This window comes from Melampsora larici-populina (assembly GCF_000204055.1).
Source record: "Melampsora larici-populina 98AG31 unplaced genomic scaffold MELLAscaffold_10, whole genome shotgun sequence".
Lineage (NCBI taxonomy): Eukaryota > Fungi > Basidiomycota > Pucciniomycetes > Pucciniales > Melampsoraceae > Melampsora > Melampsora laricis-populina.
This window is the reverse complement of record NW_006768774.1, coordinates 906,134-924,673: the sequence shown is the minus strand read 5'-3', so window position 1 is coordinate 924,673 and position 18,540 is coordinate 906,134. Positions and strand designations below refer to the sequence as shown.

General features: G+C 40.9%; 2 protein-coding genes across 2 annotated transcripts; both read left to right on the top strand.

Annotated features, from left to right (window-relative positions):
- Nucleotides 1-9,697: 9,697 nt before the first annotated feature.
- MELLADRAFT_104639 (uncharacterized protein) lies at nucleotides 9,698-11,345 on the top strand (the record flags this gene model as incomplete). Its single annotated transcript, XM_007407860.1, has 2 exons — nucleotides 9,698-10,360; nucleotides 11,130-11,345. The coding sequence occupies 2 exons, from the start codon at nucleotides 9,698-9,700 to the stop codon at nucleotides 11,343-11,345; spliced, it is 879 nt and encodes a 292-aa protein (XP_007407922.1).
- A 1,827-nt stretch (nucleotides 11,346-13,172) lies between these two features.
- MELLADRAFT_84341 (uncharacterized protein) lies at nucleotides 13,173-13,786 on the top strand (the record flags this gene model as incomplete). The annotated part of the gene is made up of 5 exons (XM_007407861.1): nucleotides 13,173-13,175; nucleotides 13,249-13,293; nucleotides 13,391-13,474; nucleotides 13,557-13,666; nucleotides 13,750-13,786. 5 exons carry the CDS (start codon nucleotides 13,173-13,175, stop codon nucleotides 13,784-13,786), a joined length of 279 nt encoding a protein of 92 aa, XP_007407923.1.
- Nucleotides 13,787-18,540: the final 4,754 nt, after the last annotated feature.

Below are 18,540 nucleotides of genomic sequence, written 5' to 3'. Positions count from 1 at the left end.
TGTAGCTTCGAGAGGGAGATGCAAGAGAAGCTTTAAGGGTGGTCTCGTGAATATAGTAGATTGCTAAGTGAGGAAAAGCAATATGCACAACGGGAGACAAGACTAGTATGAACTCTACATGTAACACGCGTGACAGGTCATAACACCACTCCCCCTTTTATGTCTCTACCTCCTCTTGCAGGCCAGCATCTATCCCCGGGTGGCATTAAAAAACCCAGTGGGAAAAAGCCATACCCTCACTTCTTTCTCCTCGTCCTTTTGTATCTAACTTCAGCATCTGGATACTTTCTATTAAAATCATTCATTAATTGTTTTGCATTCTTGAGACCTTCTTCTGGTTCCCATGAATCATGTTCTTCACCATATCCCTTCCAGTTAATTAAATACTCTAATTTTCTTCCTCTTTTTCTCTTATCAAGTATTTCATTAATTTCAAATTCATCTTCATTATTCATAACTATTGGTGGTGGCGGCATTTTGTGATGTCCTGGTATCTTGCTTTCTTCGAATTTTCTTAATAGGTTGACGTGAAAAACAGGGTGTACCTTACTCATAGATTTAGGTAACACAATCTTGTAAGCATTTTTAGACACACGCGCTGAAATAACAAATGGTCCTACCCATCTATGGGCAAACTTAGCTGTGGGCCGTGTTGTTGATAGGTGCTTGTTGTTGAGCCAGACCTTGTCTCCTTTCTTCCAATTAGGCGTATCTCGAACTTTGCTATCATGTTGCATCTTCATTAATTCTTGAGTTAGGCCCATTGCATCTTTTAATTCACGTTGAACATTTTTGATTTGATCAATTCTTTGTTCCACCAGCGGTAAACATTGTTCACTGGACGGAACATCGGTGAAGTTGACATTGAATCCATAATTAGCTTTGAACGGGGACACGCCTATCGCCAAGTGTTCACTGTTGTTATACGAAAATTCAGCAAATGGTAATAACGTCAGCCAGTCATCTTGCTTGTATGCGGTGAAGTGCCTGATATATAATTCAACCGCTTTGTTCGTAATTTCTGATTGGCCATCTGTTTGGGGATGATACACCGTTGAGGATTGGGTCTTGATGCCTAGTCTTCTGTGGAAATCTTTAGTGATACGTGATATAAAGATATTTCCTCGATCAGATGTTACCGTTCGTGGAGTGCCGTGCAACCTCCAAACTTCCTTGATCATTAAATCAGCAAGCTCTTCGGATTTCATGCTCGTCCTACATGCAACAAAGTGCGCCATCTTTGTGAGTCTGTCAACAACAGTTAGGATACTGTCATAACCTCCAGATTTGGGTAAGTCCGTGATTAGGTCGTAGCAAATGTCGAGCCATGGTCCTTCCGGGATAGGTAAAGGTTGGAGACTTCCAAATGGCTTTTCGGTCCTAGATTTTACGTGTTGACATGATCCACATCCGTCCACGTATTTGTTGATGAATGCTTTCATTGACGGCCAGTGATATGCGCGCTTTACCAGTGCTAACGTTCGCATTCTCCCCGGATGACCTGCTAATCTGCTATCGTGTCTAGAACGAAGGATGTGTAATTTCAAATCAGTGTCAGACGGAATAACAGCCTTGTTTTTGAAATATAAAATGCCATCAATAGTTTGATAGTCCTTGATATGCTTCGACATTGGCATTTCAGCACAAAGCCTAATCATCTCATTGATTTTCGGGTCGGACTTGCTCTTCATCTTTATAATTTGTAATATTTCTGTGTCGGTCATAAGCATTTGATTGTTATCTTCTTCTTCACTGTTGTTCTCTTCATCTTGTTCCAGCAATTCTTCTTCTTCAAACCATTTATCAATAATCTCTAATTCATCAATAAATGCATCAGCAGGCAAATTTTCGGGTTTTAGTAGCTGTCCAAATGTGAGCTTTGTTCCTTCAGCTGGGACTAAATCCGGTCTCCGAGATAACGCATCTGGCTTGGTGGATTGTCTACCTGGTCGAAATCTAATTTCAAAATCAAAGCTGCCAAGAATTTCGGCCCACCTTGCTTGCCGCTGTGTCAGTTCTTTGGTTGTCATCAAGGATTGTAAATTCTTATGATCACTATACACAATAACATTGAGGCGGTTTGGATTCCCCTCGAGATACTGTCGCCATTCTTTGAAAGATGCTACTACTGCCAATAATTCCTTGTCGAATATTTCATAGTTCCGCTCTGCCTGAATTAGAGATCTTGATAAGTATGCAATAGGATGTAGTTCATTGTCATCATCAGACACTTGAGAAAGTACCGCTCCTAGCGCATAGTCAGAGCAATCACATTCCAATACAAAAGCTTTGTATGGATCCGCAATTTTCAATACCGGGGCGGTGGTGAACGCAGTCTTGAGTGTTTCGAATGCTCTCTGACGTTGTTCATTCCATTCAAACGCAACATTCTTTTGTGACAGCTCGTGCAGTGGTCGTGCGATCTTTGAGAACTGATCAATGAATCTTCTGTAAAAATTTGCAAATCCCAAAAAGGTCTGTACTTCAGATAAATTTTTTGGGGTTGGCCAGTCTTTTACTGCTTTGACTTTGCTTTCATCCATCCTAATTTGATTCTTTGAGATGATTAATCCTAAATACGAAATTTCTTTCTTTGAGAATTTACATTTTTCAGGTTTTAACCATACATTTTGACGTCTTAATATTTCCAAAACTTCTTTCACGACCTCTTGATGATTAACTCCTGGACCGGTGTAGATTAATATGTCATCCTGATACGCAGCCACATTTCGGCCTATATGAGCTTTCAGTATATCTTGAATGAAGTACTGAAAAAATCCAGGCGCTCCCGTTGGTCCAAAGGGCATTGTTCGCGGTTCAAATTGGCCAGATTTACATATAAATGCTAGTTTTGCTTCGTCGCCTTCCCTGACCCTTAGATTATTATACCCATTCCTCATATCTAAACTCGTGAATTCATCTGCATTTAGTAGGCTATCTATTAGTTCCATTGTCAGTGGAAGGGGGTATTTGTTCTTTACAGTTACGGCATTGAGTCGTCTGTAATCGAAACAGGGTCGTAAATTTCCGTCTTTCTTGCCGGTAAATAAGACAGGAGCTGCCCAAGGAGAAGTTGTACGGCGAATTGTTCCATTTTTCAGTCCTTTTTCAAGCATCTCATTAAGCACTTCAGTTTCTTTCGGTGATAAAGGAATAACTTTTCCTGCTTGTGGCGATGCTCCAGGTATCAAATCAACTCTGAAATCATATGGGCGATGAGGTGGTAAAACGTCAGAATTGCTCTTTTCGAACATAGGTAAATAGTCGTGATAGCATTCGGGTACGAGTTCAGCCGCGTTCTTAGTAGGTGAGTCCTTCACTTGATCTGCTGCTATCTTCGCAGACAGGTTCCATGACGTTTTCATTACATCAATCATTGATTTTGTCGGTTGTTGTAAAGTTCGTAGTTGATCCATCACTTTGTTTTGACGATTTAGGCTTGAGTTGAGTCGTTGGATAGCATGCTGTGGTTGAAAAGAAAAACGCTTGCCAGCATGTTCATTCACATTTGAGATTGAAGAATGTTTACACGTACTCTGCGGGGGCTGTGACGAACTCAACTTGAATTCAACCCCCTTGTCATGGTGCCTAGCTTGCCTCGTAGGATCCCGTCTTTCGTGGTCCTCCAAGGGGTTTTTCGGCACCAACAAAGCTGCCTTACGGTCAGCTGCAGTTTCATTTCGTTTCTCTTGTTCCGGCAGTTGAATGTGTTCGTTCGAATTCGTGTGTGTTAAGTTTTCTACATGATGTAATGGCTTGCTAGCTGCTTCTTTTTCGTCATTTGAATAATTAGAAATATACGCACATTGCGGGGGTGTTAATGAGTTTTCAGGCTCCACCCCCTCGTCAAGATTCCTAGCATGCCTCATAGGCTCCTCCTTGTGGTTCCTCAAGGCTTTGTCCGGTCTTGACAAAGTTGATTCTACAACTGCAATGAGTGAATGATTTTCCTTGAGTTGACCGTTCTTCCAATCAATCTTTTCAAAATTTTGTCGTATCCAAGGCATTCCAAGAATTATGTCGTACTTGTCGCGCAATTCAGTGACTATGAAGGTGGTTGGTGTTGATTCAATGGAGTTGACACAGAGGTCAACAGTATGGGTGATTCTTGACTCGTGACCACTAAAACCAGTTACACTTCTGGTTTGAGGTAATGGGTCCGTCTTGAACTTGTTGGCAGAGACAAACCGGTGGCTCATTGCTTCATGTGTAGCACCGCTGTCTACTAAGGCTCTCGCAACAATGGGGGTGGCACTCTTAACTTCGAAAATAGTAACAAAATCAATGATTCGCGTATCTTTTATTTCAAGTGAATTTAAGCTACTACAATCTTCAGTTAAGTAATTACCGCTCGAGTGTGGCACCACTAGCACTCCCGAGCGCCTCCATTTTTTGAGGCTTCAGCTCTTCCATCGTCCTTCTCTTCTTCCTTGACACCATCCACTTCAGCAACTTTACTTTTGAATTTCCCATAACCTCCATATCCTCCTCTACCTCTCCAACCTCCTCTACCTCCACGTCTTTTTCTAGTTGGACAGTCTCTAATAAAATGATCATCTTTACCACAACTATAACACATTCCCATTGCTCCTCTCTTGTTATACTCCTCATTTGATATGTTAACACGATAAGCCGAACAATCCATTGCATCTGGATCAGTAATAGTGGTTGAGGTTGAAGTTGTGTTGGTCGAAACAATTGGGTGGTGCGTGTTGGAGTCTCTTTTATTAATTTCATTATCAAGTTTAATAGCTAACTTTGCCATTTCTTCAACTTCCTTGAATTCGTCCCGTACCATATGCACCGTGATTTCTTTCTTTAATCCTTGCTTAAATTGAGATAGTAATACATTCTCAGGCCATTTAACTATCAACGCTAATTCCGAAAACTTAATCCAATAATCTACCACTGCCTTTGTTTGAGTTAACGCCCTCATTTCTTTTTCTGCTTTAGCCAATCTTTCAGAGTCAAAGAACGTCGCTTTAAATGATTCAATGAATTTTTTCCAAGTAACTTGTTTCATTTTATCTTGGTCGAGTAGTTGATCGGTAAAATTTTGGCTCCAAATACTGGCTTTCCCATCAAGGTAAGATAACGCGAACGCAACTTGAGCTTGTTCGTTCACAAATGCAGCAGTATTCATTTGCATATATAAGCAGACCTGATTAACATAAACTTCGGCTTTCTGTCCTTTAGTACCATCATATTTATTCGGAGTGGCGATCTTAGGAGGCTTTATTTGACTAATCGTTTGCGGAACAGAGGTCTGAGCGATCGGGGCGGAGCTGTGAGGTAGTTGAGTGGAGGTAGTGCGGGTTGTTTCAAATTGACGTAGTCGTTGTTCTGCTTCGTCACTTCTTCTCTCAGCTTCTTCTCGTTTCTGCGATTCTTCAGCTAAGCTTGCTTTGACGTCTAAGAATTGAGTGTTTAATTCTCTCATTTGCCGTAAAATCTCGGCCATAGAGGGCTGTTCGTGTTCTGGATTCATTGCGGTCTCTTCTGTCTCGTAGAATTCTTTTTCCGATGACTCCGAGTCCGTTGAGTTAGAGGGAAGCTTAAAGTTTGGCGTTTTGGAAGGATGCAGTGGTGTTCGAGATTATGCGGGGTATAAGTTATCTTCTTTAAATGTTACTTCTGTGGTAATACTGAGTAATCAACTTTCTTCTAACTTTGCTTGCGGAGTGCAGATTAAGTTTATACTTTAATTTAACTTTATTAACTTTGAAAATCTTTCTTCTTAACTTCTTTTAACTTTCTTCTTAATCGTTCGTTTTGATTTCTTCTTACTTTCGGTGATTCTTCTCTTGGATCTCTTTTGATGAGACTTAGCAATATGTTGTAGCTTCGAGAGGGAGATGCAAGAGAAGCTTTAAGGGTGGTCTCGTGAATATAGTAGATTGCTAAGTGAGGAAAAGCAATATGCACAACGGGAGACAAGACTAGTATGAACTCTACATGTAACACGCGTGACAGGTCATAACAAAAAACTGTACTATTAATCATTTTCCTCTGCCAAATTGGGGAAGTTGAATGATGTTTACAGTGAAAGTAGGTCACCCTGTGAGAAGAACTGATCGACATTCAAAGTCATGAGAATTGTAGATCCTATGAGAGGACAGCTCAACGAGCAAGGTCAGGTGCATGGTGGGGAAGCGTGCACACAGGTCTTGGGAGGCACAGGAGAGGTTGGGTCCGAGCGAGCTTGGGGGCTCTCCAGCACCCCCAAGATTGGGTAGGCTAGGACCGGACTCTCCGGTGTTCTCAGGTCTGTCGGGTTTATGGGGTATCCTACCCGGGAAGAGGGCCGTCCCGGCCTTTTCCGAGACGGTCCCGGTTAGGGCGATCCCCCATAGACCTCCCCCCACCCTAGCATGTACCTAGTTGTTTGTAGGAAATGTTAGCAGGACTTGTAACACAGAGAAAAGAAACAGTGTGAAATTACACAAACCTAAGACGGCTACTTCAGCACTATATAGGAGTAGATGGATTAACTGAGTTTTGTTTCTCTACTGATGTTGAGAATACAGAGAATGCAAAACCTATGATACCACTATTTGGTGAGTTTTGACCACTGCAGCAACAACTTTTCTAAGAGAAAAAGTGGTCAATCATTCTCAACTCAAATCAGATGTCTCATCCATACAAAAATCTGATGTGAATGGGCTCGTGCATCTCAGGCATGGAGAACAGACTCAAAAGTTGCCATTTGATCTATGTTTTTTTGCTTCTTATGTTATGTCTTTTTCTCTTTTCTCAAGCTTCAATATTATCCATCATGCTAATAAAGCTTACCTCTGTAGCTGCTGAGTGTGAACCCAGATACTTAGTATCTAGATCCATGACTCATTCCTAAATATCCTTATTTGGGTACTAAACAGACCCCCCCTCAATCCCAAGTCCACTTAGGTGGCTTTAAGTGTCTTACATAGCAGATGCCTGATATTATTGGGCACAGGGTCAGGCAACAGTCTGCCTAAGATGAACCAAGAGGTAGACAGACTCTTATAGTGATTCAAATTTGAATCTCATCCCTGACCAATGCTTTGAGTCTAGCATATGCAAAGCATGAGTACAGCTGTTTGCATAAAAAATGACGTCGCCTGTATATTTTTTTTTATTTTTTTTAAGTTGCACTAAGAATTACCAACGTAAATTCTACACAAAGAGCAGCTGTGTTGATCATGATATGCTGAATTTTAAAGCTTGTATGTATGTACATTGATTGATCATGGTTCCGTGACCAAAACTTTCCGGATTGCTATCAACAACGCAGCAACAGATACCATACTGGTACCGGTATTGTAGCATACCATATCTGTTCTGCTGAGTACCGTACCGGGAGTACCGTACCTTGGTGCTGGGTACAATACTGGAATGGCTCCAGAGCCAATTTTTTTACCAGGTACGGTACAATACTAAGTACCTGAAAGCCAGGTACGGTACTGGGTACTCTCTAGGAGCAGTACCGGTAAAATGGGTACTGTACCCGTACCGTACCTGGTTTTGACCAAGTGAAACAGCCAGGGTGGTATTCCAACCAAACCCTTTGTCCTTTTTGGCAAGTGGCTCCACTTTATCACAAACAACTTCTACCGATCTGGCCAAAATGGTATGTGTCTCATCCTTTCCTGTCTAATTATTCTAATAGTAATATTAGCCAAGGTAACAAAGAGGTACTAGCCGCGGTACCTAGTGGTACCTGCCTAGGTACAACACCGTACCGTACCGGAGCGTGTTATCCAGGTACCGGTACAGTACCGTACCGACCGCTTAATAGAGGTACGGTAATTGCCTTCAAGGCATAAGGCAATCTCAGCCGACAGCTACGGTACTCAGTACTGTAACTGATTTCAGGTACGGTACTGGGTACTCATTTTTTTGAGTACCCTCCTATCAGGTACGGTACTGGTATTGCAGGTACGATACCAGTACCGTATCTGTTGCTGCGTTGCTATCAAGTAGAAAGGCACTTAGAAAGCATGAAAAACATGTGGCGGATGGATTACTCACGGTGGGGTATTGTGAGCGCACCGGTTGGACATTGTTGTCTTGAGGCGGGATGCAAAGTCTAGCCAGAGGGTTAGAAGTGCTTCAGAATGAAGCTCAAAATGCTTTTGTGCCCTATTGGTGCTGGGGGGTCAATTGTGATGCTGAGCTTTGGTTTCAATCATACCAAAAGTTGAGGAATCTTGTGAATTTCGGATACAAAGGCAGCAATATTTGTGATCTTTCAGGATCTTTCACAAACTTTGCACCCTTGAAAAAGTCGAGTACAGCCTACTACAGCTCTTATGTAGAATCTATGTTGGTAATTTTTAGTGCAACTTAAAAAAAAGGCGACAGCATTTTTTATGCAAACAACTGTACAATGTTTGCTTGACTTGGTTTTTTTTATCTATTCATAATTGTATTCAACTCTGATACCCAAAAATTTGGATCATGATTGTTTGCTCTTCAACTTTATGAGCATCATGAAAACCTTGATGAGGAGATTCAGAAGGCTTTTCAGTTGAATGATACACAGTGTTATCAATTGTTGAACCTTAATCATCAAATAAATAACACAAGGAATGGTAAACTTATTCATGGATGTTATGAAGAGGCTCAATTGATTTGTTTTCCAAATTGTGAATTGGGATTCATGAGATCTTACAATATATTCAAATTATTATGATCATAAGTTGAAAACAAACAAGATCTAATTCTATACCATCTTCTAAGTCATGATCAAATACAAGCTGTATAATTTTAAGTAAAGATAGTTTTCATATGTAGTAGGGATTGCAGTTGATTGATTTTGATTGATCCAGAAATGAATACCTGATCCAGGAATAAACATTTCCATGTTGATAATGGTGCACATGGTTAATTTGGATCAGGAAGTGAAAGAATTTCTCGACTTTAGATGAGCACTTATTCTGAGTGGTTTGGTTCCCTGTATGTGTAAAGGTCGCAAAGCAGCTCAAGGCCACCTTACCAGACGTAGGGTTGAGGGGGGGTCGGGATATCGTGATGTGACTCCACCTGTCTCCACCTGGATTCTATCTCGATTCATCTTAAAGGACTGCTAAGCCATCTCGCAAGGAAAATCAAAGTCATCCAAGTTCCAACATCCAAAACCCATCAACAGAAAACGGACTGCGAAGATAGAATGAGCGAATTCAATGGATTACCATTCGAGATTATCGATCAAATCCTATGTGAATTTGTGGAACGATTAGAGAAAGAAAGCCGTGGAATAGAGGATGTCGTCACTGCTTCAGAACCGGTTCTCGAGATTTCATCATATACAGAATTGATTAGATTAAGATTGATCTCTAAAACTTGGTCTATAGCCGTGATACCATTTTATTTTCAAACGATCTCGATTCCCAACTCTAAACGTGCGAAAATAATCCTAGATAATTGGAAAGATAATTTATTCAGCCCTTATTTCCGATGTCCCGTTCAAAGACTGATGATCGAAGAACCTTGGAATCTACAAGAGGACGGCTTACCAAAAGATGCTGAAAGAACTTCACCTTCAATGAGTCAATTAGCAAGTATAATCGGATTACTTGGTTCAAACTTGAAGACTCTGAATATTGACCGCAGATCCTGCCTGAGCGTTTCTCCTGATTTCATTGAAGCTGTCAAGACTATCCAAGGTTTAAAATCATTGAAAATATCCTTCAAATTTTGTGGAAGAGAACATGGAATGTACGACCCAGATTCATTATTGGAATTAATTTCGGCAATACCAACACTTGAGAATTTATCACTTGACTCTGGTTCATTCGGACATTTGAATTTTACATCACCGGCTTTATCAAATTTGCGTTACTTTTGCTTTGGAAATGATGATGAAGAATTTGAAGGAATTTCAAGTATTATTGAAAAATCAAAAAACACTTTAAAATTCATTGAAATTAATGCTTGGTTTGAACCGAGTGAAGGCTTACAAGATGTTTTTGAGCCGGTCAAAGATACACTGGAGGGACTATTTACGAGGCTTTTTACTAAACAAGTCACCAAAAGTGTTACAGATTTGTCTTTTCCAAAGCTAAGAGTCATCAAGACCGGATGCTATGATGACATCACTTCAGAGATTGATTGGTTACAAGCTCCAATGTTGAAGAATGTTAGAACGATTGTGCAGGACGCATACAGTACTAAAATTTATTGGGGAAACGCTTTGAGAGCTGCTGGGGTGAATGCTTTGAAGAAAGTACCTAATTTTAAACACATAGTCTGTACCGCCAATCTGGACAGCAAATACCGTGAAGATTCTGACTTTATTCATCCTGATTTGTTTGAATTGTTCAAATCACATGGAGTTCAATGTCATGTCAGTCCTAATTTGACAGCAGATGAAATTATGGTTTGTCCCAAACCTATCTTATCACAACAACGGCTTGAGAGGCAGATTCTTTTGAAACCTTTATACTGATTTCTTTACTTTTTTTATCAGGACTTGGATTTGAGGCTCAATGGGCCGATGAAATACAGTGAGATTCCTTTCTAAGCATGGTGATGGTTGCACCAAATCCCATGCTAATATAAAAAATGCTTCTTATCTGAACAGACCTAATAGCCTATAGGAGCATAAAACATGCTCAAAATTATGCTATGCTTGAATGTCATGCTTGGCACTTGCAACTATTGAAAAATACGTACTACAGAAACCTAGAAGCAAAAATTGACAGACAGTTTTTCAATTGATCTTGGCTTTTCTACTCAATGCAGCCTAATTTACTCCAATTCACCTACCTTTCTTCTCCTTTCTTGCATCACATATAAGCATAAACACGTCAAAAAATCATGTTATGCTTCTTTTTTCATGCTTCACATGAAATTATACAAGCATATCAGTCAAAACCTGAAGCATATGCTTAAAATGCTTATAAATCCGAATTTACTGCCCACCAAAAATGGTCACATCATTTTTGATGCTGATCAAAAAATATGCTTGTAAAGGCAATGCTTAAAAAGGAATCCCACTGTAGTCTCATTGGATCTATATATATAATAATCAAATGGCATTGCATTCAAATTTCCAAAAAATCGACCAACAAAAGATGGTTTTGATAGCATCAAGTAGGTCAAGTTCTAATCTTTTTAGCTGCAGGCACACAGATTTTTGTCTTCAGCTCACTTTCAACCAACATGTACATCCTCATTCCAATTCAATTGCAATTCAAGAGAAATGTTCATATAAAGCTATCAAGGATACTCAGCAAATGTTTGCCAGCACCTTGCTTAGCATCAAGAACCCTTTGAGTCGAGCTTGCTTCTTTCAAATGACTTGGAACTTTATTTCTGTTCAATTTCAAAGACAGAAAATGACAGTTGTAAAGGCATTGTGAAATTCTGCAGATATGCTGGGTTACAGGGACAAGCTTACTTCACATGATCTAGTCACTGTGCAATAAAAACAAAGGAACAGTGAAGATTATATTTGAAAGGGCTAGATGCCAAAGTGCTTTCTCAGAGCTGATATTCTACTGTAAACAGTTCCCCATCTGGAGACTCAGTGAGTGGGTTGTGCCAATTGTTCCAGATGCGGCAAACAACACCAGTGTTGTCACTTTCCGGTGAACTTTTTTGATACCCCTACCCCCTAACTAGTTCCCTGCTATGTTCTTCATCCTTGTGGCACGATATCAGATACATATTTAAGAGATGATGATTGATGCTGATTGAAATGTCAGATATGAGCAGGTAGAATGTATGCTGGAGACTGTGCTGGATTGATACCTTTTTGAAAAACTGGTGACATCTGACTGAATCTATGAAAGATGAGTCAAGAGGCACTGTTGACATGTTCATCGCATATAACTTGCATGATGTCACAATGCCAAAACCAGGCAAGCACAACCAACCACGCCTCCACCTGGATTACATCTCACAAGGAAAATCAAAGTCATTCAAGTTCCAATATTCAAAAATCATTATCAGAAAACAAAAAAGGCAGATAGGATGAGTGAATTCAACGGATTACCATTTGAGATTATTGATCTCATCCTAAAAGAATTCGTGGAACAATTAGAGAAAGAAAGCCAAGGAGAGGATGGCAATGTCATCACTGCTTCAGAACCGGCTCTCACAACTTCATCATATACAGAATTGATTAGATTAAGATTGATTTCTAAAACTTGGTCTATAGCAGTGATACCATTTTATTTTCAAACCTTTTCGATTCCCAACTCTAAACGTGCGAAAATGTTTTTAGATAATTGGAAAGATAATTTATTCAGATCTTATTTCCGATGTCCTGTTCAAAGACTGGCGATCGAAGAACCTTGGAACCCACCTCACCTTCAATGAGTCAATTAGCAAGTATAATCGGATTACTGGGTTCGAACGCGAAGACTTTACAGTTAAATCACTTGATGAGATTTATTCACCCAGATTCACCCTCTAAACTTCTCATCCTATATCAGCCTTTATACAACTTCTTAAGAGCACTTTGTATATACTTTAGATACATACCCTTGAAGAATTTTACTGCATATATGTGGTGTACTAAAGTGAGTCTTGCTAAGTACACATCATTCAAACTTCCCTCTTTTTTTGTACATAACCGTGAATTTTTAAGGAGTATTTATTTGAGCAAAGTCTATGAAGTTTTTTTGTCATTAAGATCTGATGAATATAAGCCTAGTTGAGTTTCTAGAAGTAAAGTAAGTCAAGCAAAAGATGCCTTTCAGGTTTTCTCTGATCACATCTTTTCATCAGTTCAGGCCTTCAATCTTGAAAGAAAAAGATATTCATCCTCGTATCTCAATGTTGGCTCATGGGTGTAGATAGACAGTAGGTCACACCATCGAAATACACGTCAATCAAATGGATGGATGGAATGCAAGACAGTAAATGCTCGGTGTCTCAAGGTTGAGCAGCCAGCTCTCGTCAAGCATTTGGAACGGCCGGTGCCGGGTGCCTTGGAAATTCCAGGGTGAATGTCCCGCGCGGGATTGGAAGCGGTGAATCGGATTCGGGATCATTCACTGATCGATGATGAGACTGCGGAACGAGGGCTGTATGGGGTGTGCTGCGTCGAAACCTAGGCTACACACGATCAATGTACCACATGTAAACCTCCAGGAGTGTATCGCTTGGTTGGACGTGCTTCGACTGAACGAACCGCCCACCGAAACTTATCGTCTTCATCCCTCAAGTTAACTTCGACGAAAATGGTGAGTCAGATCACGATGTACCAAAATTGCAAAACGTCACGGCTCACTAATGTCATTTATATTTACTCTTTAGACCAAGCGAACCAAGAAAGTCGGTGTGACCGGTAAATACGGAACGGTTCGTGGATTTCATTACTTTTTTCACAAAGTCGGATAAGGGACTTATGACCCAACACGACATTTAAACTCTTGTTTCAAATCTTCAATTTATATAGAGATATGGTGCCTCTCTTCGTAAACAAATCAAGAAGATGGAAATCACTCAACATGCTCGTTACACCTGTACATTCTGTGGAAAGGTTTGTTGATTTGGATCTTATTCAGAAACATGATTTCAAGCATCAACTCGATTCCTAAATTTATTTCTTTGGTAATCATTAGGACTCCGTCAAGAGGACAGCTGTAGGTATTTGGGAGTGCAAAGCTTGTCGCAAAACGATTGCTGGGGGTGCATGGACCGTCTCAACCACAGCTGCTGCCACTGTCCGAAGGTACGACCTGTTCTGATTTAAATCTTTTCTCACAAGTACTATCGTATAGAGATTAACTGATTCTGATTTGTCTTTTCTTACAGTACTGTACGTCGATTAGCAGAACTCAGGGAAGCATAAATAGAAGCTTGTCATTACATTTTAGTTCAATCTATGACGAAATTCATCTATGCTTTCTTTGATTTGTTGCATGCAATCATTTTTCATCATATTTACCTGTGCACTACGATTTTAATTACTCCAATCATCTTCGTCGTCCGAGATCCGTCATTTAAATAAGACACATATTCCGACTATATGAGACTGACCCAATTTGCTACTTAGGCTGGACATTGGGTTTATCGGCAATTTTCCTCAACTTGTGCATGCACAGAAGCTGACGCTTATCATGCATGTGTCAGTGGTGCGACATCTATCAATGTGCTTCAACCCTCAGGCTTGGTTCAGAATCTTGTATGTTTTACAAATACAAATTGCCTGGTACATTAACATTGCAAGTTGTTTGTAATCTCTATATGCAAGCAATGATGAGAAGATTTATCAAGTGTACTCAACCCCTCAGATAGCCCAATACACTCTATTGGATCTGGGCTTGATAATTTCTCAGAATTGTGAAGCTTGAAAAATGCTCCTCCAGTGTAGCAAAGAGAGACTTGAGGTATCAGCCAGGACCCCGGATAAGTCCTATAAACCCTAGGGATGAAAAAGGAATGAATCAGACCCTTCAATTTTTGCTATGTTAGGGATGAAAAAGGAATTATCCGCCCCGGTCCTGGTCACATGTTAGGGATGTGGATGAATGAATCTCAGTTGGACAAAAATCTCCCTCTCAGATGATACTGATGTACCATGAATGAACAGCATGATTAATATCCCATTTCATAAGTTATTTCCCCATTAACCTTGAAAGGAACAAACAGAAATTCACATTCAACAAGGGTTTACACAAGTTGCTCATATGCAAGTTGAGTTGTGCACAAGGGACATAGCTTGCATTCATTCAAAAATCAATTTTTTCTGACTCCCCTTTACTCTGAGGAGTATTCACCCCTGTTGAAACAAATTTTGTACATTGAAATAAGCTGATCTAGGTACAAGAATCACGTCAAGATTATTTGCCTTTTCCAATGTTCCAGAAACAAAATTGAAGTCCTCAAAAATTCTCCCAAACCAGCTTTCCAATGTTAGGGATGTGGGGGAATTAATTTCCAAAACTCTTAAAAACCTGGCTTTTAGGTTAGGGATGAAACAGGAATTAATGGCCTCAAAAAAACAAAAAAAGAGGTATGAATTAGGAGGTTTTGACCAATTTTCCATCCCTGTCATTTATAAGACTTATCCGGGGTCCTTATCAGCCCTGGAAAGAGGGGAGAAAAAAGCGAGATCCTCACAATGAAACCTGGTACGCTGACCAAAGTGGCAAGAGGTAAAGACCACTGAAAACAAAGTGGTTCAACCAGCAGAATCCAGGAAGAAATTTGACTGAGAGTAGGATAGGTCAGTTTTGCTTGAGCTTCATAAAGGAATTGTGACCTACACTTCAATTCCATAAGCACTGCTGAGAACCATACAAGCTTTGAAGAATCACAAGATGGATACTAGATGAATCACAATCCTGAAAAAGATACATTGTAAAAAAGCAATAGAAGATCTGTATGGTGAAAAGCTGCAGGAGAAGAGCTACTTACAACCAACATATATATCCTGAACCACACAGAAACATTCTTCCTTTTTGCTGAGCATCATGTAAGACAAACATCCCTAGCAGCACTGTAAAAACAAATTCCATAGTGAAGGCCATAGTGCTATTCAAGATTCCACATCAATCCATTATTAGTAATGTGATCAAAGGAAGCTCTGTTTGAGAGAGAAAACAAACCGGCTGGGCCTGGGGTGAAGAACTACTTTGTGGTTGCTTCCAGCTAGGGCTGTGGCCTGGACCTGTGAACTCAGGGCCGGCCTTGCGACCAGACCTGGTCCTGATGTGACCTGATGGCTTCAAAAAATAGCTTGGCTCACTCAGGGCAGGACCAGAAGTTGAGCCCTGAGGCTTGGTAGGGGCAATGGGTGATGATCAGCTGGCAGGTAAGTTGTTATGTGTAAGCTGGTTTTCATTCAAACATTGTTTATTGTTAGGCTTTGTGACAAGAAAACCAATGCCGACCCGGTCAGGTCAGGCGCCCCGGACGCCCACAGGGCCTTTTGGAGCATTTCCAGGCTAGGTCTTGTGGCCCTGGGCCCAGCCATGTCGACCATGGAGATGTGATTGGGCAGACCGGGCCAGTCAGGTTTGGGTCCAGGCCACAGCCCTACTTCCAGCCACCCTACCTACTGACCATAGAGTTGAAAGACTAATGGAGTTGGCATTTGTTATGTGTTCTTGAGGTGATATTACTCCTACATATAGGAGGTAGCCAGCACATGCAGATAGAGCACCAAAAGTTGCGCCAAGGAGGTATGACAAGATATAAGCTAACAAATCCTTCATTTGGAATTCTTCAAAGATCTACCATGGTGAATGTAAGCAATCATGAAAAGTGAGAGATGAGTGAAAAGGTCCAAACAGTCAGGGTTAGAGTGATACCAGGGTTGAGATGGACACCCATGTGACAAGGGCAAGGGATAAAACTAGCATAGGCAAAAGTGAAAAAAAGGGGAAAGCATTGAAAAGAATGGAAAATCAAGGCAGTCTCAGTGAGAACGCTTAGTTTCTAGTGGTGAGTATTGCTTAAAAATACATGATTGCCAACTAAATCAACGGAATAGCAGGTGGAAATGGTTAGTGATTGGATAATTTCAAGATTAAGTGGAATATTGATGCCTGCCAAGATTGATGTAAATTTACATTACGAGCTGACCCACTATTCCCAGACACAAGGTGTGCTGAGCAAAAGAAAGGTCAAAGTCAGTGGTATATTGAGATGGATAGATTGACTGCTGATGAATATAAATTGACTACATACCAATTTTGATTGTTTCAGCACATAGAGCATAAATGAAAACCCCAGTAAACTCAAATATACAGTTTGTAAGGTGATCCTGGGTCTGATGAGAAAGAAGAGCCTGATTTTATGTGTTCTTCTTTAGTTTGATATTGTTGTCATTCTTCTCTAAGTCACTGAGGTGAGATTGATGTTGATCAATAAATATTTTACACTTCTTGATATGATGTATATCTGAAGCGAGTAAGATGGTGGGGAAGCCAAAAAGAAACAATGAGCTTTGGAGTCAAAGAGATGGAGTCGGTTTGGATTCAGGGCAATTGGGCCCAAAAATCAGTCCCAGATAGCCTAAACTCAACTTCTACCTAGGGTGTGAGTGCAGCCAAAATCAAAATCCCAACCAACCCTGTGCCAGCAATGCAACACACCACAGCATTGTGTTTTTTTTGTTGTGTTGCGCTGCAATAAGCAACAAAATTTAGCAACTCATGCTTCATTGCGCACAATACAGCAACAAGAAAACTGAGGCTAGGTTGTGTGACGCCTCCACTGTTGCGCAATGCAACATGCGCAACAGCAACAAAAAAAGTTGAATTATATTTTTTTGTGAGCAGCAACGCAACAAATGTTGTTGCGGCGCAAAAAAAATGCAGACCCCAGGGGATCTTGTTGTGTTGCGGTTCGAGCCGCAACATATATATTGACTATGTGGTGCTGTGCGGTCAAAAAAGCTGCAACACACACGGAGCGCAGCACGCAACATTTGCGTTGCTGGCCCAGGGTTGTCCCAACTTCTCCTTGTTCTACTCCAGCTCAGTATTACAACTCCTTCCAATTAATCGCTTCAACACTCAACATTATCAGGTACATATCAGAGTGTATGTACATTGCAACCGGTTCCAATTGATTGCTTCAATAGGCCAGGCCAATTCTCAGCAATCAGCCCAACACAAAGCTTCCAATCAAATCTCCAATCAAAATCCGTTTGAATCTAAGCTTTATATCACAAGCCATTCCAATTGATTGCTTCAATAAGCAACCTGAATTCTCAGGAACCGCCAGATGGCATTGATCAATCTTGAACGGCTTATTGGAATCAGTTAGAATCCCTCTTCATATTGTAACACCTTCTGATCCGTTGCTTTGATAAGTAAGATGGATGGTCAGGAACAAGCCAAATGTGATTCAATCGATTATTCCAATGAGTTAGAATGGCCCTTAGCTCTCTCAGTACTGTGCTGCTTGACCCTGTTTGTTTGACGCAGTTCTACAATTTGGGGTCTTGCGGTCTGTGCTGAGAGTTTGGGGTTTTTCAACTTGGATTTCCACCCAGCTGGCAGGAATGCTGATAGATACCTTACCGCTGTACTGGCAACGCCGCCACAGATACGGTGCTTGTACCGGTACCGCACCGTACCGTACCCAGGATACCGTACCGACTTTAGGGGTACGGCACCACAAGGCCTTGCCTGACGGTATCGGAGGGCCCGGTACGGTAATTCGTACCGTAATTGTTTTGAGGTACAATATCCAATACCTAGGCTGTGCAGTACCGGAAATCGGATACGGTATCAGTACCGTGTCTGCTTTTGGTTGGGGAGGGGTGGTAGCCCTCTGGCCCACGTCTTCATATCCAGATTTGTAAGTTCATTCCTTCTTCTTCACTCTTGATATCCCTGCATTCACCCAATTCGTACGCTTTTTCACTACTAGCTCCGATCTCGACATGCAACCATGGCTATGGAAATCAAAACCAGGCTGCGCAAGGGTGGCAAGGCGGTATATGAGCAGCCTATGGCGCTCCTCAACAAGGTTTGTCCCAAATCCATATGTCTTTTCAATCCATCCATCTTCAGTTTCTGTTACTTTAACTCATAACTCTCAATTTCCGCTTTTTCAACACAGTCTCAACCATTTCGCATTCATCCTTTC